Here is a 26,539-nt window from a genome sequence, read left to right on the forward strand (position 1 = left end):
GGAAGAGGAAGCCCACTCACCCTTCCTGCATCTCAACGGACAAACACAGGAAGTGCCGATCAGTGAGGGGTCCTGTGGGCGGAGCCTGTGTAGTGGGCGGGCAGAGCACGGGCTGCCACTTCCTGCCACAGAACTGGGAGACTCCGCCCTCGTCACCACCAAAACTGGACAGCCTGTTGAAGTCTGATGAGTAACAGTAGAGCTAATTCTGAGGGTTCCTAATGTGAAAATCATCCAATGTGCCAACTGAGCTCTTGATATGAATCCAGTTCATATTCATATTCACATCAAACTGCAGACCACATTAAAAATCTGGAGCTCGTGTGCAGCTGTAAGAACTTCACACGGGAACAGATTCATCATCACTTTCTTGTGTATTTTTTGGGAGATTTCCAGTCATATTTGTTCATAAGCATTTATTTGGCTCTGTGGATAAATGTTTATGTTCATCTATTGTAAGTTGCTTTGGTTCAAAGTGTTTTCTAAATGCAGAAAAACAGACGTATGATTTTTATTTCCTCTGTTTGTTTATTAATAAGCAAGTTTGGTTAATAAACCATCTAAATAAAACACAGTTTGTTCCCTTATTGTCTATGAGTAAGAAACAGTTGTCATGAAGTCATATTGTATCCTACATACATCATTCATTTCAGAATCGGAACGATTAAATTATTGAATACATGATAAAATCAAAGGAGTTTTAGGAACACTGAAACACAATGAGTAACATTTCATATAGTTAAATACGTGCAGGTGTGTGTGTGTTTTCTACAGGTATGTTGTGGGGTCGGTCAGGTGCAGGTATTCAGGCTGCCCGTCGCTGCTGTGTCTCTGTGTCCGTCTCTGGCGAGTGGACAGAGTTTTCCGCAACTCATTCCCGCGTGTTTCCAGCGTGGAGACGATCCTCTCGGCCAGATCCTGCTGCAGACGCTGGAAATTCTCTCTGCGGATCAAAAGACACACGCAGAAAGATTCAACGTGTGTGAGTATTGGTGATCCTGATGATATTAAAGGGATAGTTCACCCGAAAAAGAAAATTAGTGCCTGCATGGATCAGTCAAATGAGGCATCTATGTAAATATATCTATGATCGCGCCGGTATTTTGACCTTAATCGGCAGAAGTAATGGCGTTGGGAATACTAGATGAGATTCGTCTGATATGAGGTAAAATATCACACATGCTGGTGTTTCTGGCTTAAGACATCAATGTGTCGCCATGAGCCGCAGGGTTTAAAATTGATTCGTATGTCTGTGTGTTTTTTACTCTCGTAGAAATACACCCCATTGACACGCATTATACGAGCAACGGCTGAGTTAAAAACCTTCATTTGTGTTCGACTGAAGAAACAAACACACCTACATCTCGGACGCCCTGGGGGTCAGCAGATAAACATCACATTCTCATTTTTGGGTGAACTATCCCTTTAAACGGCAGGGGTTTTCAAACAAAAAAATTGAGCGAAAAGAAAATGATTTCAAAGAATGAAACACGCTAGAATATAAGTGTTGGTGGTCTTACGCTGTTGGAGGTGTCGGCAGGTTGTATTTCTGCCCGATGACTCCGGTCAACCAGTAAGTCATCTCCTTCCCTTTGCCCTGAAACACAAACACACACATTGTGAGTCTGCTGTTACTATGAGCTCTTCTCCAACAGGATTGTGAATGGCTGGAAGCTGAAATAAGAGCCTACGATTGGACGGAAGCTGAAATTAGAGCCTGTGATTGGCTGATATGTCTCACCTTCAGGTGTGTTTCTCCCCGGCGCTCGCACTCAAACTGACAGTCGGTTCGCTGCAGGATCTCAATGGTCGACTCACTCACGTGAATCCTCAGAGCTGTAAAACACATCAGCTGCCTCACTGAAGAGTGTGTGTTTTGTACATGATGTGTGTATGTGAATGTGTGTTTGTCTTACGCAGGCCTGTAGACTCCATACGGGACGCTGTGTTGACCGTATCTCCAAAGAGACAGTAACGTGGCATCTTGTTACCCACCACACCAGCCGCACATGGACCTACACACACATTCAGACATGAGACTAGTACGAGTTATGAAGTTAGACATTACACCAACCAACCCCACATTATAATCATGTCTATTTATTGAAATGTATAAGAAAAAATGTGCTAATTGGGTCAAAATAGCAGAAAGATGATGCATGGCTGAGCATATCCGAATGGATAGAACGGTTAATCGAATGAATTTTTGGCTGATTTATGCATTTTGAGCAATAGGTGACGCTGCTTTCCCATGTTTCTGCACCTGAATGTATCCCGATACGGATCCACAGGGGGATTCCCGGCAGGTGTCTGAGCTGGAACGTCCCCATGAACTCCAGGATGTCCAGAGCCATGAGACAGATGTCCACGGCGTGTCTGTTCCCGTTGCGTTTCGGCAGACCAGACGCCACCATGTAAGCGTCGCCGATGGTCTCCACCTAAACACGACTATTTTATCACATTCTGCCTTTCATTTTTTTATATTAAAATGAACGAATATAAAAATAATTAAATTGAATAATAAAAAATAATAAAGTTGTGTTTGCGCACCTTGTAGACGTCGTGGTGGTCGAGGATGCTGTCGAAGTTCTTGTAGATGTCGTTGAGCATGTCCACCACCTCCATGGGCGTGCTGTGATGGCAGAGGGTGGTGAAGCCCACGATGTCGCTGAAGTAGATGGTGACCTCGTCGTACAGCTCCGGCTCCACACAGCCCGTCTCCTTCAGAGAGCGCACCACCGGCCTGAGAGAGAGACGCACTGAGGCTCAGAACACAAGCACTCAGGTTTAAGACGCTTTATCATAGCATCGCTATGAGTTAGCTACTACTTTGCTGTTTTGCTGTTTTGTTTCTTTGATATCGACATGATTTCTAGGGTGTTCTGGGTGGTTGCTGGGGATTTGCTAGGCAGTTATAGGGCATCACTAAATAGCCAAAATAGCTAAATATGGCATCACTTTAAATTTGCTAAGAAGTTGTTAGGGCATTGCTGTGTGGTTGCTAGGTAGTTGCTAGGGTGTTATGTGTTGTTGCTTGTGTGTTGCTTGGCAGTTACTATAGGGCATCACTTTAAATTTGCTAAGAAGTTGTTAGAGCATTGCTGAGTGGTTGCTAGATTGTTATGGGTGGTTGCTTGGGTGTTGCTAGGCAGTTACTACAGGGCATCACTTTAAATCTGCTAAGAAGTTGTTAGGGCATTGCTGTGTGGTTGCTAGATTGTTCTGGGCAGTTGCTTGGGTGTTGCTAGGCAATTACTATTGGGCATCACTTTAAATTTGGGCATTGCTGTGTGGTTGCTAGGTAGTTACTAGGGTGTTATTAGTGGTTGCTTAGGTGTTGCTATGCAGTTACTAAAGGGCATCACTTTAAATTTGCTAAGAAGTTGTTAGAGCATTGCTGAGTGGTTGCTAGATTGTTATGGGTGGTTGCTTGGATCTTGCTAGGCAGTTACTATTGGGCATCACTTTAAATTGGCTAAGAAGTTGTTGGGGCATTGCTATGTGGTTGCTAGGCAGTTGCTTGTGTGTGTGTGCGTGTCTGACCCCGGCAGCAGCATGAAGTTGAGCTGATCGGCCCGGTCTCTCTCGGCCTTGTACAGAGCCGTTCTCTCCTCCACCAGGTGCTCCAGGTTCCTGGAGTACATCTGCAGCCGGCGGATCAGGTTGTCCATGTAGCTGGCGTTGGCCTGGTTGTGAAGGTTACTGCAGAAACACACAGCGGTATATGTCAGTGTGTGTGCTCACGACTTGGTAAAACGCGACTCAATCACTCACGCACCTGAAGATCTTCCCCAGAGAGCCCTCGATCCGTTTGAAGTCCGGACGCTTCTCTGGATCCTCCTCCCAGCAGCTCTTGATCAGCACGTACAGCTACAAAACCAATTTTTTACATTTAAAGGTGTCAATTTTTTTTTATACTGTTGTCTGAGGTCAACTAATGATGTTTGTGTGGTTTTTACATTTAAAAACATCATAACTAATAAGTAATGGGCTATTTTCTACACTGGTTTAGAGGCTCTGTTAAAAACGCTGGATTTTGATGGGCGTGTCACTGGAGACTTGGAAGTAAACGCCCACTGCTAAGATTGGATAAGATTTGCATATTTAATGAGCTCCAGCTCAGTTCAGTTCACATGAGGGAGGGATTGTTTTGAAAGCGGCAACCGGAATGATTCTCTCAGACTCGCAAAACGTCTTTATCAAACAAACACAATGATTTATCTGTCATTCACCCGCGAGTGATCTTTTTTTATTACTTAGCCTGCCTGATCAGTGGATATAAGCGTGAACCGCACACACATGCATGGGCGCGCTCTTCAAATATAAAGTCAAGAGTGAATAACAGATCAAGAAATTAATGTTATTTCACTATTTAAGATTCACCGGCCTGCCTATGTTCTTACGTTTTGGTCTGGAAAACACACAGCCCTGGGAGTCTGATCCCGAATCTCAATGAACTAACAAATAAAGGATTCTCCAGCCTGTGACAGCGTGCTAAGGTATTTTCTATTAGCCACATACACATAATCAATACGATCTGGAACAATGCAATACTATTACATATAAAAACACATTTTACTCACATAAGTGTGTTGCACCATTCCTGTCGGATCCAATGTAGAAGGCACAACATTGTGTTTTAATTGTGTCAGTAAATCCAGTGTCCACCTGAGTCTTGTCTAAAAACGATTATCTTACTATCTTCGGTGTGTTTATTGTTCGTTTAGCTGCATGAGTCGGTGGGCGGGGCTACATAAGCAGGTGGGCGGGACTACCAAAGCAGGTGGGCTGGTAAATAAAACATTAAGTTATTTGCTTTGAGCAGCAGCCGCAGTAAAATGATTGGCTCTTTTATTTAGAAGGCGGGGCTTCCTTTGTTAGAGCTGTAATATGTGGGTGTTTCAGTTTCTCCTTTTCTTGGTAACATAAGTGAACCATGTTTTGTAGTTCATAATGTACAGTCTGTGGTTATGGTACCTCTGCTTCAGTTTCTCCTACGGACTCAAAACTCAAATCCGGTCGGAAGACGTTCGGGCCCCGCGGACACTGAACGCGATAGATTTTCTCTAGAAGAGAGAAGACAGAGAAAGAACACGTGAGAACAGATTTATAGATCAGGCGAGCTGCTCAAATGTTTCCCCCTGAGATTTTAATTTGAACAAATTTAACAAACATTCACAGTTCTCAGACGTCAACTAATGGTCACATGACATGCAGGGAAATAACTAAAATATTTCATCTTTCTTTAGGCTTTATATAATGTAAAAGAATGAGAAAGAAACCATAATTTCTCCCAGACTGTAAACATGTTTTATTCTGGTGTAAAGTTTGGCATTTTAACATGAGGGTCAATGAGATTCTGCTCCTTCTGGAGTCTGTCTCTAGTGGCCAGTCGATGAACTGCAGTTTAAGTCACTTCCATATTGGCTTCAACAGAAACTGATGGAGGTTTCCGCTTGGTTTGTACCTGCCGTGTCGGAGCAGCAGCTGGTGTGGAACGGGCTTTTCCTGAGGATGATCTCCTGCGAGATGATGGCGAAACTGTAGACGTCACCCTTCTGAGAAATCCCCTGAACACGCATGTGCTCCGGCGCCGTCCACAGATCTGACACAGAGAGAGAGACTTCAGTCAGGACATCTGAACAGTATCACTATTAGGAAAGTGCAGAAAGGTCCACTCTAATGGGACAGCAGCATTTAACCACTTAAAATCCACAGACCCTGTACAGGAATGACATCGTCATGTATATACAGTACTTTCAATTTTAAATGGCTGTGGAGGAGCTCTCACCTCATGTGAAAGCTTAGAGTCTCTACTTTCTGGAGATATGCATCACTTTGGCATTTGTTTTACACAAAGTATTGTATTTACACTAAATTACTCTGGTGCCATTTCTGGTAATCAAATGAATCTGAGGTTAGTCTGAGACATGTTTTATATTTCAGAGGAACATGAGGGTGGATCTGGCTGACCTTTCCCGGGTGTGAGGATGGTGTTGCAGCCGAAGTCTGTGATCTTCACCACCATGCGATTGTCCACTACACAGTTGGTGGATTTCAGCCGGCCGTGAACGCCCACATTACTGGAGTGCAGGTACGACATGCCCTGTGATGTCAGCAGAGGGCAAAGGTCAAAACAGAAGCACAGCAGATCGGACATGCGTAACTCTTTCCCCGCCAAACACGTAATTTTCCGTTATTTGTGAGAAAATACTTCCCGGCCAAAAACGTAATTTTCCATGTTTTCACTGTCGGACAATACACCTGTAAAAAAACAATACGGAAAATTCCTCCATATTTATACAGTACATTGTGCCCTATTTTTACGGACTTTTTTTACAGTGACGTTTTCCGTGTTTTTACTGTCAGACGCTAGGTTGCGCTATTGCGCATCTGAATGAGCACTGAATCTCCTGATCAAAACACACACGAGGAAGACGAAGTAAAACAAGCGATCGTATGTAAACATATGCAAATGTAAATAACGTGATCATCATATTAAACATCATATAAATCAAAACTATCTGACGTTACTGAATGAAATGTAGACCCAGGACGAGCTCCAGGACTTAAGCATTAGAGGTGTAGATGGACTCAATCTGCTCATCTGTGTTTGATCATCTCTGAATCTGATCTGGAGTCAGTCTTTCATGTGATTTTCTCAGCTTTTTCTTCAAAATGTAGCTTTTTTCATTACACTTGCCCATGTTCAAATGTTGATAAAAAAGGAATGCAAGAAGCTTTTTGTTGTTGTTGTTTAAAAGAAGAGGGCCAGCTCTTTCTGTTAATATATTGCATGCTCAGATATTCATAAAACTAAATATTCTATGGGTTATTACATTTTGATAGCCTAGAAATCTAGACGCACCCTAGCGGCAGCAAATCTAATCTGCCGCGAGTGTAGTCTAGCAATTCTCAATACCCTTCTGAGCTGTATTCACCAAACTCTTGCCGGGCCAATCACATCTTGTATAAAGTCGGTGGGTGGGGCTATAATGACGGCCGAGTTGCGTTTGTGTGCTTCTAGTAAACACAGAAACTAGTGAACGGCGGCGGTCTTTCGAATCAGCTTTGACCGCGACTCTGGAAGACTTGGAGTTAAGCTTTTCTCTGAGAAAAGAGCAAAGAACGGCACTGAAGTCATTCTTAAAAAGGGAAGATGTGTTCGGAGTTTAGCCGACCGGATACGGCGAATGTTTAATCTGTCAGCGAGCTCTGCTTCACCTTCGTTGCTCTGGTTGGTTGTAGCGCTATCCTATCGCGTGCAGAGGGAGTTTGAAAGACAACCGTTTATCCGCCCCTCAGATTGAGCTGTCAATGGTGAGTTTCCAGACCAAACATCTTGATGTGAGTCAGGCTTGTCAGGCAACTTTTTTTTTTTTTTTTAAACGCTGGCGGGGAAAGAGTTAAATGACCCTTTCTAGGGCTTGATATGCTCTGGTGTTTGTCTTTCATGACGTGATGAGGTTTATGTTTCCGTCTGTGACCCATTATAAAACCATCAACAAGTTTACAAGTACGTTTTATAGACGGGGCAGTAAAAAGCTCAGTCTACTGTGTACATGCACACACACACACACACACACTCACTTACCTTTGCGATGTCGTACATGACGGAGATCTTGAACTCCAGATCCATAAAGCTCTCGTCGGGATACGAGATGTTATCGTCCAGCACGAGCTGAGGAAACAAACACACACACGAGAGTCATGTGATGATGAAGATGATGATGATGATGATGATGAAGATGATGATGATGATTTATGGTGATGATTTATAAATGTGTTATCAGACGCTTTTACCCGCAGAGATCCTCTCTCGCAGTACTCAAACACCCCAAACATGCCACAGTCGAACTTCACCGTCCCGTAGAACTTGGTCAGGTTATAGTAATCGATACGCAACAACTGACCGAGAGAAAACAACACAATAAACACCATGACACACTGTAAAAAGAACTAATACAAATGACCAAAACAACTAAAACTAGAACAGAATGCATTAATATAAATAAAAAATGATTTACAAAAACTATAATAATGATTTATTTGATTGAAATTATTTTTTTAATAAAAATTGTATGATTGAAATAATTATTAGCTCTATTTGATTGACTCAAAAACCCAGAAGTGCATATATGTATGCAAATACGCCTATTATTAACATTTTATATAATAATTATTATTGAGATGACACTTTAACTGACCTCTTTATAATAATGAATATTTTCATTTGAATTAGCATAAATAAAAAACTGCAAAATGGTCATTATAAAGAAATTGTATACATTATTGTATATGTAATTAAATTATTATTGTATATAATCCTAAATAAATAAATAAATATATATATATATATATATATATATATATATATAATGTATTTATGTATTTTTAATTTGGGGTAAAGTGTGTTTAATTGAATAATAATAATAATAATAATAATAATAATAATAATAATAATAATAATAATAATCATCATCATCATCATTATTCAAAATCTATAATAGTATTATAAATTATTATTATTAGTAGTAGTAGTCGTAATATTAGTATAATTTATTTAGTCTTTCAATGTAATATTTCAGTTGAATATTTACATGATTACTTCTATATAATTATAATAATTTTATATATTCTTATAATAACTATTTCAGCGTTTGGGACTTTTGTTGTGTTAGGAATGAATTATAAATAAGAAGGATAAATGGCTGTGGAAGTGTTTTTGTCACTGAAACACACTGAACACTTTTTGAACAGGTTTTTGCCTAACACACACTATAGTAAAGTTTTCTTTTGATCTGAGGACGGCAGGTGTTTGAGGTGAAGAGGTTTTTACAGCGTTGAGCTCGATCCGCTGATCCTCAGAGAAGTTTCCATCGGTGTTTCTCAGCTCCTTCAGAATGACGGGCTGCAGACACACACACACACACACACACACACACACACACACACACACACACACACACACACGATTTGGAAATAATTAGTCAGAAATTCAATGAATACTTACAATCAAAAATGTGTGAAACTGCAGAGACATTTAAACTCAAAAACAGAAAGTGTTCTCTTCCCGTTGCTCAGTGATATCAGAAAATCAATGAAAGACAGAGACGATGCCTTTAAAAAAAAGGCAAAAAATAAAATAAAAACTATCTTGTGAGAGACAAAAACGTGCTTTGTTGTGGAATAAAGTGACAAGTCCAATACGAAAAGCAAAGGCCGACTTTTTTTATCACAATCATTAAAAACTGTCATGGAAACTCAAAAGCAATTTTGGGAACAGATCAAAAAACGAACAGGTAAAACTTATTCTAGTAATAATTTAGAATAATGGCTTCTGCAGCGTCCATCTGCTGTGGCACTGACAATAAATGAGTATTCTGTTGGTTCTGTTGATACCATCGCCAAAGGTTTCCCTGTGAAATGTAAAGACTAACCAGACATGAGTTCAAATTTGTTAATTGAGCCCCCACTATTTCCAAAAACTGTGCCCATATCCGATGTGGAAAAGGAAATTACACAGCGTAAGTCTTCAAGAGCAAAAGACGTGTATGGGATGGACACACTCATGCTAAAACAATTAGGTCAGTCAATTATGGGTCGACTAACACACATTATTAATGAGTCACTAGACCAAGGGAACTTTCCTGAGTCATGGAAACGTGCCACTTTTAAACTTTAAAGGTAACGCCCTTCTTATATCTAATTACTGGCCTATTAGTATTTTGCCAACGGTATCTAAAGTTTTTAAAAGTCTGGTTGCTAAACAAATCACTAATCATCATAGCTGTAGTTCTTTTCCATTACATCCGCTGCAGTTTTGGTTTTAGGGTTAATCATTCTACAGAGACAGCAACATGTTATTTTCTGGAAAAGGTTAAATCTAATATGGGAAAGGAGGGACAGTGGGAGCTATTTTTGGGGGATTTTCGCAAAGCATTTGATACAGTTAACCATTCAGTTTTACTGCACAAACTTCATGCATTTAATTTCTCTTCCAAATTCATTAGCCTCATTAATTCATATCTTTTATCTCGTTCACAAAGGTTAAGCATTAACCAATTTAATTCTACACCTTTACTATTCTCAACTGGTGTTCCTCAGGGTTCAATTATAGGTCCAGCTCTCTTCAGTTTATATATTAATGATTTACCATCTGTGTGTAAGAACTGTGACACTTTGATGTGTGTAGACAACACGGTTATTTTGGCCTATGGAAAATCTACAGAGGAAGTTTCCTCAAGATGAACACAGGCCATGTCATTGATCTCGCTCTGGCTTGAACAACCATCTCTGCAATTGAACATTTCTAAAACAGTTTCCATGTTCTTTTCAAAAAATAAATCAATTATAAAACCTGACAATTTAATATGTAGTACAGGTCGTCACAGAATTCAAATATTTAGGATGATAAACGGATTCAAACCTCAATTTAAAAACTTGTATTAAAAAAGTAAATAATAGGATTAAATTCTGCTTAGTAAACTTTAGATTCATTAGAGACTCCTTCTCAACAGAAGCTGCTAAATTATATTTCATTTCCATGATTTTATCCCACATTACATATTGTTTAATAAGCTGGTCCAATACGCACTCTATACTCTCTAAAAAATGGGGTTAAAAACAACCCAAGTTGGGTTGAAAATGGACTAACCCCGCAATTGGGTTGTTTTAACTCAACGTTGAGTTATTTTAACCCCACAATTGGGTTGTTTTAACCCAGCGGTTGGGTTAAATGTTGCTTAAGACACCCCAATTGCTGGGTTAAAACAACCCAATTGCAGAGTTAAAATAACTCAACGTTGAGTTAAAACAACCCAATTGCTGGGTTAGTCCATTTTTAACCCAACTTGGTTTTTTTTTAGTCCAGCATTTTTTAGAGTGAAACAACGATAAAAGCACTAGAAATTTTATATAAACAAGCATTAAAAATACTGGATAAAACCATACCGCTACCACAATTGTAGTATTTTAAGTAAATATCAGATACTTAACTGGGATAATCTCATTAAATTCAACAATATTTGTTACATTGATCAAGTCAGATGTGGTTTAGCACCTCTTCCACTATGTGTCTTTGTAAAGTTTAGATCATGTGAGGTTAGGATAACGAGGAGCAGTGAGGGAAGACTGTATTCTTAAACTGCGTTTGGTCAGGCTGTTAAAGGCCGGTCAACACAGTTCCAGAAACCATCACAGAGTCTTTGTCCTTCTCTTCATTCAAAATAATGCAAAACTATGGCTTCTACAGAACCAAATCGGTGAGCACTAATTCCTTCTGTGTGTATTTATATATTATATGACTATTTTACGTTAATTGTATTTGCTAACCATAACGTGTTGTTTGCAATTTTATTTTGTGATTTTATAATTGTGATTATTTTTAAGGCCTTTTTGTTTTACACCTGGCTGAAGGACTGCCGATGAAAATGAGCACTTTTGAGCTAACTCGGGTACAGTTACATTATCGTAATGTTGATTAATGTACATTGTCCTCTTTTAAACAAATACAAATACATGGAAACATTCATAACACACACAATACGAACACACACAGACCTTTTTGTCGTATCGACCTTTGTGTAGTTTCTCGACGCTGTTGTCTCCTTTCTTATCCTCGTCGATCTACAACACACACACACTCAGCGTCACACACTCAGAGACAGATCATCTGCACTCGTAACAGACGGACGGAGGGTTTTACTCTCAGACTGAAGTGGTTTTTATCTTTGTCGTCCAGCGGCGTGATGAGCGACGGGTTGATGTGAGACCATTTCTTCTGATTGAAACGCACTCGCCTGTTCTGCCTGAAAACACAAACACAGGCACGTTAAAACTCAATAAATCAAAACTCACATTCGTCTTCATCCTGAGAGACTTTCATTAATCTGATTGACTTTAACAATAAATCACACTGGGGAAGCCGTGACTGCAGATCATGTAGAGATCATGTCACCCCTGAATCAAAAGAAAAAGAAATTCTTAATTTTTTTTTGGGAATTTAGAAACTAAATGAAGTCTATTTTTATTACCATAATTATTATTATTATTATTATTTTTATTATTATTTTTTTTAATCTTTTTTTTTTTTTGCATTGGGCATTACTTCATAATATGCATTTATATAATATTTTTTATTACTCTAATGTAATACAAATAATGATTGTTTGTGTGTATATATATATATATATACTAAATAAATAAAATAAATGCAACACTTTTTTTAATATTTCCCCCATTTTTCATGAGCTGAACTCAAAGATCTAAGACTTTTTCCTATTTCCCTCAAATATTGTTAACAAATCTGTCTAAATGTGTGTTAGTGAGCACTTCTCCTTCGCCGAGATAATCCATCCACCTCACAGGTGGGGCATATCAAGATGATTAGCTGATTAGACAGCATGATTATTGCACAGGTGTGTTTATTATTTGTTTTTAAAGTTAGTAATTGTGCAACTGTAAAGACCATTTCGCATCAAAATGTAACTAATAAGGCTGAAAGAAATGCAAATTCACACGTGTACAGTAGAGGGCGTCACTCAACCCTTTCAGCTGTTCTGAAGAAGAACGTTTAACACTTCACAAATTTCACTTCTGGTTTAACTCAATCATCAAAGGTCAGCAGCAAGTGTATTGGTCAATAAAGTGAGATTAAATGCATACGAATATTTGTTTTATTTAACATATTTAATTATTGCAGTTTTGCATAGTATCCTGATTTTGCATTTGACTGATTTTATATATTTTGAGGAATACTGTATCTGTTTTTTGTGCATGTGAGTAAATGAGTTCTTACAATTATTCTAACACCACAATAACCCCCATGTACACACACACACACACACACACACACACACACCTCTGCACTTCCTCCTTGTTCCTCTCAACATCAGTCAATAAATGGGAAGTAACTCGAGTTACTTTTACTGCGTTACCCCAACACTATATATTTATAAAACTGCACATTTTAGAGTGGGCTTTAGTTGGGGCCAACCTAAGGCACACCTGTGCAGTAATCACACTGTCTAATCAGCATCTTGGATTATCTGCTAGGGTAAAAAAAAGATTAAAAGGTCGTAATTATCTTTTTTACCTCACAATTTTGACAGAAATTTGTGAGATAAACATTCACAATTCTAGAGCATCCGATTTGACAAAAACCTGATGCAAACCATTTTGGTACAGAAATGCAGTACGTAAAGCTGCAATTGTGAACTAAAAGTCCAGTAAAGTTGTTGTTGTGTTGATTTTGTGGTGAAATGTGTCCGTGTTTGTGCCTTTCGGTGTCGTTGTACCTGTACAAGATGAAAGCGATGGCTGTGGCGATCACCACACTGAGCCCGAGGACGATCATGATGATGTTCTGAATCGGCATACCTGTAAACACACACTGCCGTGAAGCCGTCTGTCACATGAGCTTTATAATTGAATGCGAGCCGGTTACCGTGATCGGGTTTGTCGCTGGGCAGCCGCGATCTGTCCCACTGCAGGTCATGATCCGAGTTATTCTTCCGCGTGACGTTCAGAGACGTTTCGAAGACAAACAGCGTCTTATACTGAAGACAAACACCAGAGATATATTTAATTAGTAGGTGGTTTTTTTCAACATTTTGTTTTCAAATTTATTTTCACTAAACCTAATAAAATAACTTGGTGGTATGAGTGGGTGTTATGAAGGAAACATGACAGATAGTAAGTGTCTTGCCCAAGATTGTCTTGTATATAAAGTGCAACCAATGATAGAGCCGCTGGGTATGACGGGAGGGTCAGCTTATACAGGTCGCAGTGATGAGTGTGAAAGGGTGCATTAATAGCAAAACGGGTGGCTGAGTGATAGATGGTGTGTCAAGATTTTTTTTAGGGCTGTGTTTAGTGCCATTCTGTAGATAATGTCGCCATAGTCTAAAATTGTCAGTACTGTCATCTTAACAAGGGTGCATTTGGAATCACAGGAAGTTCTCAGCTGGGCGGAACCAGAGAAGAAGATCATTTATATAATAATTTCCCCAGAAAACAAATCCCAAAAAATCCATTCCAGGTTTAGCTCATTTACAGTGGCGGGAAGGTGCACGGGGGCTTCCATCACAGTCCTCAAGCTCCCCCAGTATTTCCTTCAGGATCGGCATTTCTTCTAGCCTGACAAGCCAGAGCCGCATCAAGATGTTTGGTCTGGAAACTCACCATTGACAGCTCAATCTGAGGGGCGGATAAACGGTTGTCTTTCAAACTCCCTCTGTACGCCATAGGATAGCGCTACCACCAATCAGAGCAACGAAGGTGAAGCAGAACATGTTGATAGATTAAACATTCACCGTATCCGGTCGGCTAAACTCCGAACACATCTTCCCTTTTTAAGAATGACTTCAGTGCCGTTCTTTGTTCTTTTCTCAGAGAAAAGCTTAACTCCAAGTCTTCCAGAGTCGCGGTCAAAGCTGATTCGAAAGACCGCCGTTCGCCAGTTTCTGTGTTTACTAGAAGCACGCAAACGCAACTCAGCTGTCGTCATTATGGCCCCGCCCACCGACTCTATACACGATATGATTGGCCCAGCAAGAGTTAGGCGAATACAGCTCAGAAGGGTATTGAGAGTTGCTAGACGACACTTGCGGGCAAATTAAATTTGCTGCCGCTAGGGTGCGTCTAGATTTCTAGGCTACATTTCTTCATATTTTATATTTATGCCAGTACGACACAATTGAGCATCTTTTATTTTTTATGACTCAATCACTGAAAACTAAAACTAAAAGGTAGTGCTTTCATTCATCCTAAGTGACTCGATTCTTACGAATCTGTTCATGCAAAAGAATCGCTCACATTGGTTAAGTGGCCATTTCTTCATATTTATGCCAGTATGTGGCACAAAATAGTGACTTTTTTGTTGTATTATAAGTGAGTGAGTCGTTAAATTGATTTGTGCCAAAACAACAGCCTTATAATAAATGATTCATCCTTCATGACTACACAAGGCTCACCTTGTTTGAACTGGAAGTGTAAACCACAGACAGATTGAAGTCTCTGTCTCCGCTGGCATCTAATTCATAGTGTCCACCCACACCTGAACACACACATATCATATTTACTCACAAACCCTTGAGTGCTGATTGAGTGTGGTGCTGTTTTTCCAGCTTTCATACCGTCGAACGCCATGTTCCTGAAGGGATGTTCAATAATGCCGCTGCTCTGGGTGAGCGACTGGTTCTTCATCGCCAGCAGGTTGTCTCTCATCATTTTACCGAAGAGAACCACGGCATCATGGTAACCCACCACATAATCGTTCAGCGCCTGCAGGACAAGAGGAAACTGAGATTTGCTGGTCCATCACCAGTAAGAAACCACAACCAAATGTTGGAGACAAAGTGTCCCCATCCTATTTTTAATGACTCAATATCAACTGCTATGTAGTAAAAAATGGTCTGTGCAACAGGATACAATATTCCAGAGACTCCTCAACTTTTTGGGATTATTAGTTCCCTATGGTTTCCGCCATGGGTTAAAAAAAAAAAAAAAAAAGATTATTGAGACTTTATATCAAGCAATTCTGACTTTTTTTCTCAGAATTGCGATAAACAATCACAATTGCCAGTTATAAAAGGTCATAATTGCTTCATATAAAGTCTCAATTATATTTTATTTTTTTTAATTCACGGCAGAATCCATGGAACTAATAATCACAAAAAATTGGATTGTAAAAAGATGTACTGTAAACTTTATTTTTATTTTTTATATATATATATATATATATATATATATATATATATATATATATATATATATATATATATATATATATATATATACATTAAACAATTCAAGTAACCTACTAAGTAAACTAATGACACATTTAAAAAAATCATTATTGTCACACATTGTGCTAAATTGTCATGTGACTATCATATTGGAAGTGGAAGGTCTGGTTGAATGCACTGCATTGTGGGAGATTATTACAACACACTGTATTTGGTCATTTTGATACACAGTTAATTATTTGCTTTCTCTGTTTCCTGAAGCAAATAATGACCTACATCAAATGACGCTTTAAAGGGATCCCCTGGTGTTGAGACTTGTATGGCTTAATATAACATAAATGATGTCTCTTACTGAATTATGTAGTAGAAAACCCATGAAAGATCTACGTTATTTAAAAAATCGATTTTATATTTGGACCATGGGCGGCGCCATTTTGTTTGCATTCTAGGTTGATGACGTAGAGTGGTTGAACTCCTCAATCAGCTGGCGTTACCCGTAGCTATTTTTACCACAACGCAACTCGAAAATTGTTTCAGAGTTAAACAAAACCAATGAATTGCTTTGTAATTGTACTTAAAACACACTCAAACATACATGTGCACACAAACTCACCTACACAAGTCACAAACAGATCGGCGGGCTCGCACACACACCTGACAGACTGCTGTCTCAATCCAGATGTTGGGCTGCTCAGTCTCCACGACAGGGGCTGATTCCGAAATCGACCCCCTATACCCTGAAATAGGGCATTATTTGAAGGGACGGCCATTTGTAGTGTTGTCCGACACCATAGGGACATGTTCAAGTGCAGTCATTCAGTCTCACGTTCACCGCAATAAAGAGTGTACAGCCGATTTACACACAACAGCTGTCCGACTTCACGCACTCGATCGTCTTCATTAACTCCTTCAAGTTGTATTAGTGAACAAAAGTAGCGAAAGTAATTTGTGTCTTAAAAGTGAAAGTTTAAAGATTGAGGTTAATTCACTGAGCTTGTGCTCAAACTTTAATGCACAAACCAATCCCATGCATCATCACCAAAACATCCTGCCTCTCTTCCTCCTCACGTTAACTTATCCCATCGTCCTACCTAGATAGTTCCCTCTGCTGGATACATTAGGCATTACAGTTAATCTACTGCATATCAACAGTCTAGATATCAACACAGGGAATAGTGATTGAGGGTTATGTATGCGCGCACGCAGTGCGTGTGTGTTCGCGCCGATCTGTTGGGGTGTGTGTGTGTGTGTGTGTGTGTGTGTGTGTGTGTTCGCGCCGATCTGTTGGGGTGTGTGTGAGTCTGTGTGAGCGAGAGAGTTTGTGTGCACATGTATGTTTGGGTGCGTGAAGTCGGACAGCCGTTTGTAAATCGGCTGTACACTCGTTATTGCGGTGAACGTGAGACTGAATGACTGCACTCGAACATGTCCACTATGATGTCGGACAACACTACAAATGTCCGTCCCTTCAAATAATGCCCTATTTCAGGGTATAGGGGGTCGATTTCGGAATCAGCCCCTGTCGTGGAGACTGAGCAGCCCAACATCTCGATTGAGACAGCAGTCTGTCAGGTGTGTGTGCCCGCCCGCCGATCTGTTTGTGACTTGTATAGGTGAGTTTGTGTGCACATGTATGTTTGAGTGTGTTTTAAGTACAATTACAAAGCAATTCATTGGTTTTGTTTAACTCTGAAACAATTTTCGAGTTGTGCTGTGGTAAAAATAGCTACGGGTAACGCCAGCTGATTGAGGAGTTCAACCATTCTACGTCATCAACCTAGAACGCAAACAAAATGGCGCCGCCCATGGTCCAAATATAAAATCGATTTTTTAAATAACGTGGATCTTTCATGGGTTTTCTACTACATAATTCAGTAAGAGACATCATTTATGTTATATTAAGCCATACAAGTCTCAACACCAGGGGATCCCTTTAAAATGAACCTCAACACGAACAGAATGAATAAGAGAAAGACAGACTGAGAGAAGTGTGAAGATGCCGCTCTACCGTTCCGTTGGTCTTCCAGGTGGTGTGGTTGGAGTAGTTCCTGAAGCTGTGCATGGTGATCACAAGAACATCATTCATGTGATCGAAGCTGGACTCGTTGGTGTGGTAACCCTCACTAAAAGACACATTATGGTCAGCCAAGCGACAGTCATGTGATCTGAGACTGGATTATGGCAATCACAGACTCACTTGTACAGGTCAATCAGGACAAAGACCACGTTTGGAGGAATTTTGGTGTTGTTGTTCTTAATGTCGAGAATGTCGTCTGGAGTCCCACACAGGACAAAAACTGCAAAACAAAACACAGACAGAGTTTATAGATAGATAGATAGATAGATAGATAGATAGATAGATAGATAGATAGATAGATAGATAGATAGATAGATAGATAGATAGATAGATAGATAGATAGATTAGGAATAGGAATGTTGTCCTCCTCTTTTCTAATACAGGCTTCTAGCTGCTCAACTGTCTTAGGTCTTCTTTATTGCATCTTCCTCTTTATGATGCACCAAATGTTTTCAATGGGTGAAAGATCTGGACTGCAGGCTGGCCCTTTCAGTTCCCGGATCCTTCTTCCACTCAGCCATGATGTTGTAATTGATGCAGTATGTGGTCTGGCCTTGTAATGTTGGAAAATGCAAGGTCTTCCCTGAAAGAGACGACTTCTGGATGGGAGCATATGTTGTTCTAGAACTTTGTATTACCGTTAAGCATTGATGGCGCCTTTCCAGATGTGTAAGCTGCCCATGCCAAACGCTCTCTTGCAACCCCAAACCATCAGAGATGCAGGCTTCAGAACTGAGCGCTGAGAACAACTTGGGTTGTCCTTGTCCTCTTTAGTCTGGATGACATGGTGTCCCAGTTGTCCAAAAAGAACTTAAAATTTAGATTTGTCTGACCAGAGAAGAGTTTTCCACTTTTCCACAGTCCATTTTAAATGAGCCTTGGCCCAGAGAAAACGCCTGCGCTTCTACATCATGTTTAGATATGGCTTCTTTTTTGACCTATAGTGTTTTAGCCGGCAACGGTGAATGGCACGGTGGATTGTGTTCACCAATGTTTTCTGGAAGTATTCCTGAGCCCATGTTGTGATCTCCATTACATATCATTCCTGTATGTGATGCTATGGTTTTCCAGCCGTGACCCTTACGCACAGAGATTTTTCCAGATTCTCTGAATCTTTGGATGATATTATGCACTGTAGATAATGATAACTTCAAACTCTTTGCAACTTTTCTCTGAGAAACTCCTTTCGGATATTGCTCCACTATTTTCGACGCAGCATTGGAGGATCTGGTGACTCTCTGCCCATCTTGACTTCTGAGAGACACTGCCACTCTGAGAGGTTCTTTTTATATCCAATAATGTTGCCAATTGACCTAATAAGTTGCAAATGTGTTCTCCAGCTGTTTATGTGTACATTTAACTTTTTTAGCCTCTTATTGCTACCTTTCCCAACTTTTTTGCAATGTGTTGCTCTCATGAAATCCAAAATGAGCCAATATTTGACATGACATTTCAAAACATCTCACTTTCAACATTATATATGTTATCTATATTTTATTGTGAATAAAATACAAGTTGATGAGATTTGTAAATTATTATTTCCTTTTTATTCACAATTTGTAGAATGTCCCAACTTTTTGGCATTGGGTTTGTAGATGGATAGAAAGAGAGATGGATAGACGACTAGGCAGGCAGACAGACAGACGGAAGGGTCATGTGATGTTTACTCACTGTTGCTGTGACGGTCCTTAGCTTTCAGCTTATTGTTCAGCTCTTCTGGGTTCCTCAGCATCTCTCTGGATATGTTTGAGGCGAAGAGAGCCGATGGAGCCTCCAGAGCGTTAATGTACCTGACGAACGTACAGGCTGATATTTCAGTGTGTGTCTGTGGTGTGCTGTGTTGTCATTTGTGTGTTATTGAGCATACCAAAAGCATTCTTCTGTGTAGTTGGGTTTTTTATAAATGTACGCTGATTTCCACGATGGTTTCAGATCCTTGAAGTTCACGTGCCAGAAGTGGAAGAAGAATTCTGAGATTTTGCGTGCAGGTGGAAGCAGCCGGGTGAGTTTCTCCTTGTAGTCGCAGGAAAGACCGAAACTCCCAGCAGAGATGATGGGGATGGTCAGCGTCAGACCGACCTCCTGACTGACAGACAGACAGACTTAATACATAATACTTATAAACTTATTCAGAAAATCAGATGGATTTGACTCTGTGTTGAGTGTTTAACACACCGTTTAATACAGAATTAGCTATATAGAAAAAATGCAATTCTACATACATTAGTTGCTATTAATATTATCATCTTTTAAATTTGCTCATAAATGTTTAATATTATTCTTGGCTCAAAGCATGACAGTAATGTCTGTATATAATGCTGTGGTCTTTTGTGATATTTGTGAGTTAAAATAGCTAAAATTGAATGTCCATTTAAATTAGGCATACATGATTTCCAAATGTATTTTATTGGGGTGAAATAATTCAGTTGTTTTGGGTTAAGCCACATTAACACCAAGAGCATCAACTTCAGTCATGTGAAAGTGTTTGGACACACATTGAACTCCATGGTTTTCTGATTCAGGACATTATAGAATAAAAATCATCTAGTGAGTAGCAGGTCTTTATTTTCCAAAGTTTAGAATAAAACCTTAGATGAACGACAACACATGACACATCACATCTTGAAATTATTTAGCAAAAAGAAGCTCAAGATAGAAAAACCATGGGTGACAAAGTCAGGACAACCAATCATTCAATTACCAGTAGACAAACTTTTAGCAGCAATAACTTGAAGTCATTGTTCATCAGTCTCTCACATCATTCAGGAGGAAATTTGGTCCATTCTTTACAGCATTGCTTCAGTTTGTTGAGGTTTGTGGGCATTTGTAATGCACAGCTCTTGCCACAGCTTTTCTGTCGGGATGAGGTCTGGACTTCGACTGGGCCATTGCAACACCTTCATTCTTTTCTTTTTCATCCATTCTGTTGTGGATTCGCTGGTTGTCTTCGGATCATTGGCAGGTTATATGACCCAATTTTAGCTTTAGCTGTTGGACAGATGGTCTCACATTTGTGTTCATATGCAACTTTGCAAACCTAAGCTGTGCTGCAACTGTACAGTCATGAACTATAGAGTCTGAAGTGTAATTCTTAAGCTATCTGCCATTTTTCTGAGCATTACACAGTGTGATCTTGGGGTGAATTTTCTGCAACGTACACCCATGGGAAGATTGCTTTGACTTGAATGTTTTCCACTTGTGAATATTCTCCCTAGCTGTAGACTTCAAATTGTTTGGAAATGGCCTTGTAACCCTTCACAGATTGATTGATGGCAGGAACAATTGCTTCTCTAATATCATTGCTGATGTCTTTCCTCCTTGGCATTGTGTTAACACACACCTGAACCCGCAATTGCCAAAACTTCTGCTTTTGGAGGTGATCAAACTTGCTGGTGACCGGTTAATGAAAGTTTATTGCTGACTGTTACTTACCCTCTTAATTCATATGCTAACAGTATGGTGTACTAACTTTGTGACCCATGGCTTTTCTATTATGGCTTTATGTTTGATAAATAAACACACACAGTTGTGACATGTCATGTGTTGTTGTTCATCTGAGGTTTTATTTTCCAAATTAAGAGCCACCAAGGACCAGATTATTATTTTTTATTATGTCCTGATACAGAGAACCATGATTAAACACCTCCACAAACAGCATTACCAGCTTCAGACTAACCAGACTGACTTTATTTCTGTCAGACGTCTACAGAAGCTCTTATTGAGAATCAACAGAGTTTTAGATGATGATGTGTTATTGAAAATAATAGTCACCATAATGGTGATCAGTGTTTGCTTTAGTTGGGTAGTTTGACTCTGTTAGTTCTTCTCTGGTTACTGTAACTCTGTTTGTCATTGCAAGGAAAACAAGAGATTTTTGATCTTATGATGATGTCTTATTGATGATAAAGATATAATCATCATATACTGGTCTATTTAACTGATGTCATCCTGAATATAATCCTTTGAATCATTAATTATATCAAGCCTGTAATAGTCCACCACTGATCACCATAATGATCACCATGGATTCACCTTAACATCTAAACCTCTATTATTTCTCAATTAGAACATTTGAAGACGTCTGACAAAAATAAAGTCAATCTGGTTAGTAAAGTGTGACCCTGGTAACAAGTGTCTGCCATACATTTCACCTTTTTTAAAACTTGTTTTGGTTTTTCTAACCAAAATTTGACGTCTAACCCAACGTTGGAGCTTGACGTTAAACAAACATATAAGCCCAACTTTTATCTTCAACTGAAATTCCACGTCTGTCCGACGCTGGAGTCCACATCTTGTACCACAACAATGCTCTGTTTATTCAAAATCCATCCACAAGTGCAGCGCACATTTTGACGGATGGATTCTGATTGTTTATTATCATTGATTGGCTGAAAAAAAAATAGTTCTGAAAGTCTTGGTGGTGTAGATTTGCTATTCTCTTAGAGTTAACGATTAACCTCTTAAAAAGTTATGTTTCTTGGTGGCAATGGCCTTTAGTAATGAAAAATCCTGGTAGCCTACTTAGCAAGACTGTAATCACATACTGTGTGTAACATTTGGGGATAATAGTTTAAGAATCAGCCATTGATTAATCCACGTTTGAGTTTAACTTACTCCACCAGTTGAAATGTTGCGTATGTGCAGGACGGACCCAACATCACACATCCCAGGTCACTGCTGTTCTAACGGACAAAACAAATGGGAAACAGCATTACATTTAACCACTAATCAGCGCTGCAGGGTTTAATCCACACTAGCTGGTTTAAATCTTCACTATAATGTTTCAGCTTGCCTGAGGACAGACGACGTTAATAAACCTGAACGTCCTTCAAACGTCCTTCAAGCCGATGGCAGTGAGGCAGAACTTACATGCAGTGATTTGAGGATCTCCACAGCTTCACACGTACTGCTGCCACAACCCCTGCGCCGGTAATGCGTCGTGTTGAAGCCGTTGAACTGCACCTTGATCTCGAAGTCTAGACCTACAAGAACAAAGTCACCACCATGTTTGGATCGCTAACTTTATTCCAACACTGGCTCAACATCCTCTTGTGTTTGTCCACCAGAATGAACGGGTGCTAGTTCAGAGCCATTGCTAGTGCCGGTACTGAGTTGGTTCGACTGATGAGCCTTCTAAGAACCAGTTGGTCTTTCCACGGGCTAGAGAATCAGCGCAGAGCCAGGTCTTATGTCACTGTATATGGCTCATCTTTCTCAGTGGGAAACACAATCACTGAAACACACCAGGCTTGTTCGAGAGGCACTGCGCAGAACGATCGCCATATGATATCAAAATACCACATGGGCGATTCAAAAGCATATGGAGTTATCTGCTCTCGCTGTACTTTGATGGCATACGGGAGAGGTCTTCAACCCTGCTCCTGGGGACCTACTGTCCTGCAGAGTTTAGCTCCAACCCTTATTAAAGACAGATGAATCTAATCAAGCTCTTCAGGAGCACATGTTGAAAAAGCACAGGCAGGTTGGAAATAAACTTTGCAGGACAGTGGGTCCCCAGGAGAAGGGTTAAAGACCTTTGGCATATGGCGACTGAGCTGCAATGGCGAACGTTGTGTTACTATTGATGGCTTTACCATCCTACATTGGCATCAGAACACATACCCCTTTTCCACTAAGGCAGTGCTGGTGCTGGTTTAGAGCCAGAGTATAGTTTCAAACTGAACATCTAATAATGAGACTCTCATAATAGCGCCATGTCTCGTAATAATGAGACACTTTCTTGCTATGATGAGAAACTTTCCAAGCAGTCAAAAAACTGTTCCGTTACAAACTAACTCAGCATATTAAGATTAACCACTTATTTCAGACTGTGGTGATGTGGTTTCTCCACTGAATGGATCTTCATGTCTCTCATCACTTCGGTGGCAGTGGCTCAGTGGTTCATGTAGTTTTTCTACAAACCGGAAGGTTGGTGGTTCTATCCCTGGTTCCACCTGACCAAGTGTCAAGGTGTCCATGAGCAAGACACCCAACCCCAGCTGCTCCCGATGAGCTGGATGGGGCCTTGCATGGCTGACACCGCTGTCGGTGTGTGAATGAGAGAGTGAATGGGTGAATGTGAGGCAATATGTAAAGCGCTTTGGATGGCCGGGTCTGTTAAAAGCGCTATATAAATGCAGTCCATTTGCCATTTACTATCAGGTTACTTTTAATAGAGAAACTCTTCCCGCACTGATCAGACACGTACGGTTTCTCTCCAGTGTGTATTATCTCATGTGATTTCAGATGTCCAGACACATTGAATCTCTTTTCACAGTGTGAACACTTGTAAGCTTTTTCTCCAGTGTGGATCTTCTCATGTGTTTTCAGATTTGATGGCCAACTGAATCTTTTTCCACAGTGTGATCACTTGTAAGCTTTTTCTCCAGTGTGTATCCTCTGGTGTAGTTTTAAAATATACCCCCTTTCCACTAAGGCAGTGCTGGGGCTGGTTCGGAACCAGAGCCTAGTTTCAAATCGTTTTTTTGTCTTTTGACACCCAAAGCACCAGCTCCAAGCCAGAAAAAGTGGTTCTTAAGTAGCACCAAATCATTGCGGGTCTAGAAGTAAGAACCGCTTGGGTCAAGGATTGGGGGCGGGCTTACCAACAAGACCAACACAAACTTGAGATCCGCCATTTTTGAAATAGCAGCGAATCAACTTAACAGCTGCTCGATTATATTTTCCGGCTATATAATTTATGGCGAGCTGCACGAATGGGTTGGATTCGCTGTGTTTTGATGCTGATGTAGGATCGTAAAGCAATGAGGGCCTTTAAAAAGACTATATTTCTTTACTGGGCACTTAACTAGTGCACTCTTAAAAATAAATGTCCTTTATTGGCATGGATGGTTCCGTTTAAGAACCTTTAACATCCATTTAACTTTTCCAATGCACATAAGTGAAAAAAAATATGATTCAAATGTTCTTTACACTAAAAAATATATATATATATATATATATATATATATATATATATATATATATATATATATATATATATATATATATATATATATATATATATATATTTACGGACTGTTCGTTTGATTGTTGTTTTGGAAAATCGAAATGGTTCTTTTATGGTATTGTTACAAAAACTCCCTTTATTTTTAAGAGTTTATGTTAGGAGAAACGGTCAAGTTAGTCTTGACTAAATGTACCCCATATATAAGCAATCATAAGCAACAAATATTAGCAATTTTAGTCATCAGCATCAGTTTATGAAGCCAGTATTTGAAGAGGGTCACATCAAGGCTGATATTTGATCATTTAAAAATGTTTAAAGTATCTTTTAGAGCAAAATGCAAGGTATATACAGTACTTCATTAGGTAAAGCAAGTTTTAGATCATTTTACAGTTATTGGTTCAACTTAGCCAGTAACGCTGATTAACAGAGCCCAAACCATGGGCTACTGAATCCCTTGACCAATTTAAAACCATATATATCAATGGTCTTGTGCAATAAATGTTCCACTAGTTTCATAAAAACAAAGGTTTCAAAAGGGGGATTTCCCAGCGATGCAACAGAAGAACAATTTTTGGTTCCCCAAAAGAACCTTTGAGTGAACAGTTCTTAAAAAGAACCATTTCCACCACTAAAATTCTAAAAAACCTTTTGCGTAATGGAATGGTTCTATGAAGGTTCTTTGTCGAACCATCAATGCCAATAAAGAACCTTTGTTTTTAAGAATTCTACTCTGAAATATAGTTTGATTATTTACTCCTTGTCTTCCCGTAGTCTTTGAATATAAACAACCCAAATGTCTTCCACTCTATTCTTTATAAAATGTAAAATGTAATCAGAATGATTAATCTGGGACTGTCCCTCTTGTAACTTATTTTAATATACAGCTGCCTCACCTGCGTCCTTGTTTTTGTCATTCTCCACATTGACAGCCATTTCCACCACGTCCTTCACAAACTTCAGGCTCCAGGGCGAATCTTCATCCTCCAGCAGAACCACGTTTAGTGTGACGGATGAGTTTCTGCAACTCAACACGTCAAACCCAGAGACGCAGAGCACAGAGCCGAACCAGAACCAGAACAAACCCACCATCCCGTCCGCAGTGAGTGTCCTTCAATAGACACGGCTCAGTTTAACCCCACAGTCATTCCTGATTAATTCCATCCGAAAGGTCCGCTCAGCCACATGTACACAGATCACATGATGTCTCTGAAAGGACATTATACAGCGACTGCAGCAAGAGTTTTCTGCTTTTGTGTTTTTACAGGAACCTGAAGAGGAAATGCACGCTCAGGTGTGTCTCTGCGTGTTAATGAACAACCAGCACCAACCTTTTCAAAGGAAAAGCCTTCATTGATCCAGTTTCTGCTTTGCGTGTGATAAGAGGCGACGTCTACTGACCATATCAATGAACTTCAAGTAGGTCCATCACTCAGCTACTGCCTACTTTCAATTAAATCCAAATATCTCAGAAGAAAAGTCCCATAAACGTCAAACCTCCTAATTTCTGTCCAATATGTCTCTGTTGCTGCTGCTCACAGAATGTGCTCGAAGCTCTGAGCGGTTCGTAAATGTTCTGGAGCACCTTGGAGGGGCCAAAGGTCCTTCAGGGCTGTAAAGCATGCAGCTAAATGTGTGGCAGATAGATTGTGTGTTATAAAAGCTGACAGATAACGGCCTGTAAATCTGCTCATAAAAATAAAATAAAAAATTATTTCAGAATTGGAAACGAAATGGCAGGATGAA

At 39.8% G+C, this 26,539-nt stretch overlaps 1 protein-coding gene and 2 long non-coding RNA genes across 5 annotated transcripts; 2 read left to right on the forward strand and 1 right to left on the reverse strand.

Moving 5' to 3' along the window:
- Positions 1–707: 707 nt before the first annotated feature.
- gucy2ca (guanylate cyclase 2Ca) lies at positions 708–25,885 on the reverse strand. Its single transcript, XM_067455542.1, has 27 exons — positions 25,690–25,885; positions 22,696–22,808; positions 22,441–22,508; positions 19,694–19,912; positions 19,498–19,616; positions 17,947–18,046; positions 17,758–17,872; positions 15,138–15,285; positions 14,976–15,058; positions 13,448–13,559; positions 13,299–13,380; positions 11,708–11,810; positions 11,563–11,628; positions 8,840–8,911; positions 7,804–7,908; positions 7,595–7,681; positions 5,974–6,106; positions 5,468–5,605; positions 4,978–5,066; positions 3,779–3,870; positions 3,544–3,702; positions 2,551–2,743; positions 2,264–2,438; positions 1,917–2,015; positions 1,742–1,836; positions 1,521–1,597; positions 708–943 (listed from the first exon to the last, which is right to left on the reverse strand). The coding sequence occupies exons 1-27, from the start codon at positions 25,883–25,885 to the stop codon at positions 769–771; spliced, it is 3,213 nt and encodes a 1,070-aa protein (XP_067311643.1). The 3' UTR covers positions 708–768.
- On the forward strand, positions 5,958–16,052 carry LOC137091293 (uncharacterized). Its single transcript, XR_010908061.1, has 3 exons — positions 5,958–6,094; positions 15,129–15,327; positions 16,011–16,052. It is a non-coding gene; the product is annotated as an uncharacterized lncRNA (long non-coding RNA).
- Positions 18,891–26,539, forward strand: LOC137091298 (uncharacterized). 3 transcript variants are annotated; one of them, XR_010908063.1, is made up of 4 exons: positions 18,891–19,105; positions 19,759–19,828; positions 25,726–25,895; positions 26,061–26,539. It is a non-coding gene; the product is annotated as an uncharacterized lncRNA (long non-coding RNA). The 3 variants fall into 3 exon arrangements; XR_010908064.1 differs by lacking the exon at positions 18,891–19,105 and having other exon boundaries at positions 19,689–19,828; positions 25,726–25,964; XR_010908062.1 differs by lacking the exon at positions 18,891–19,105 and having other exon boundaries at positions 19,689–19,828.

This window comes from Pseudorasbora parva, chromosome 2 (genome assembly GCF_024679245.1).
Source record: "Pseudorasbora parva isolate DD20220531a chromosome 2, ASM2467924v1, whole genome shotgun sequence".
Taxonomy (NCBI): Eukaryota; Metazoa; Chordata; class Actinopteri; order Cypriniformes; family Gobionidae; genus Pseudorasbora; species Pseudorasbora parva.

What these genes read in the sequence shown, in the direction of transcription:
- gucy2ca (XM_067455542.1), bottom strand. Translation starts at nt 25,885, where the DNA reads ATGGTGGGTTTGTTCTGGTTCTGGTTCGGCTCTGTGCTCTGCGTCTCT. An exon ending in TACACAGAAGAATGCTTTTG is followed by an intron (nt 19,617 to 19,693) that starts GTATGCTCAATA and finishes TACGTTCGTCAG; the next exon opens with GTACATTAACGCTCTGGAGG. An exon ending in GGGGAGAAACACACCTGAAG is followed by an intron (nt 1,598 to 1,741) that starts GTGAGACATATC and finishes TTTGTGTTTCAG; the next exon opens with GGCAAAGGGAAGGAGATGAC.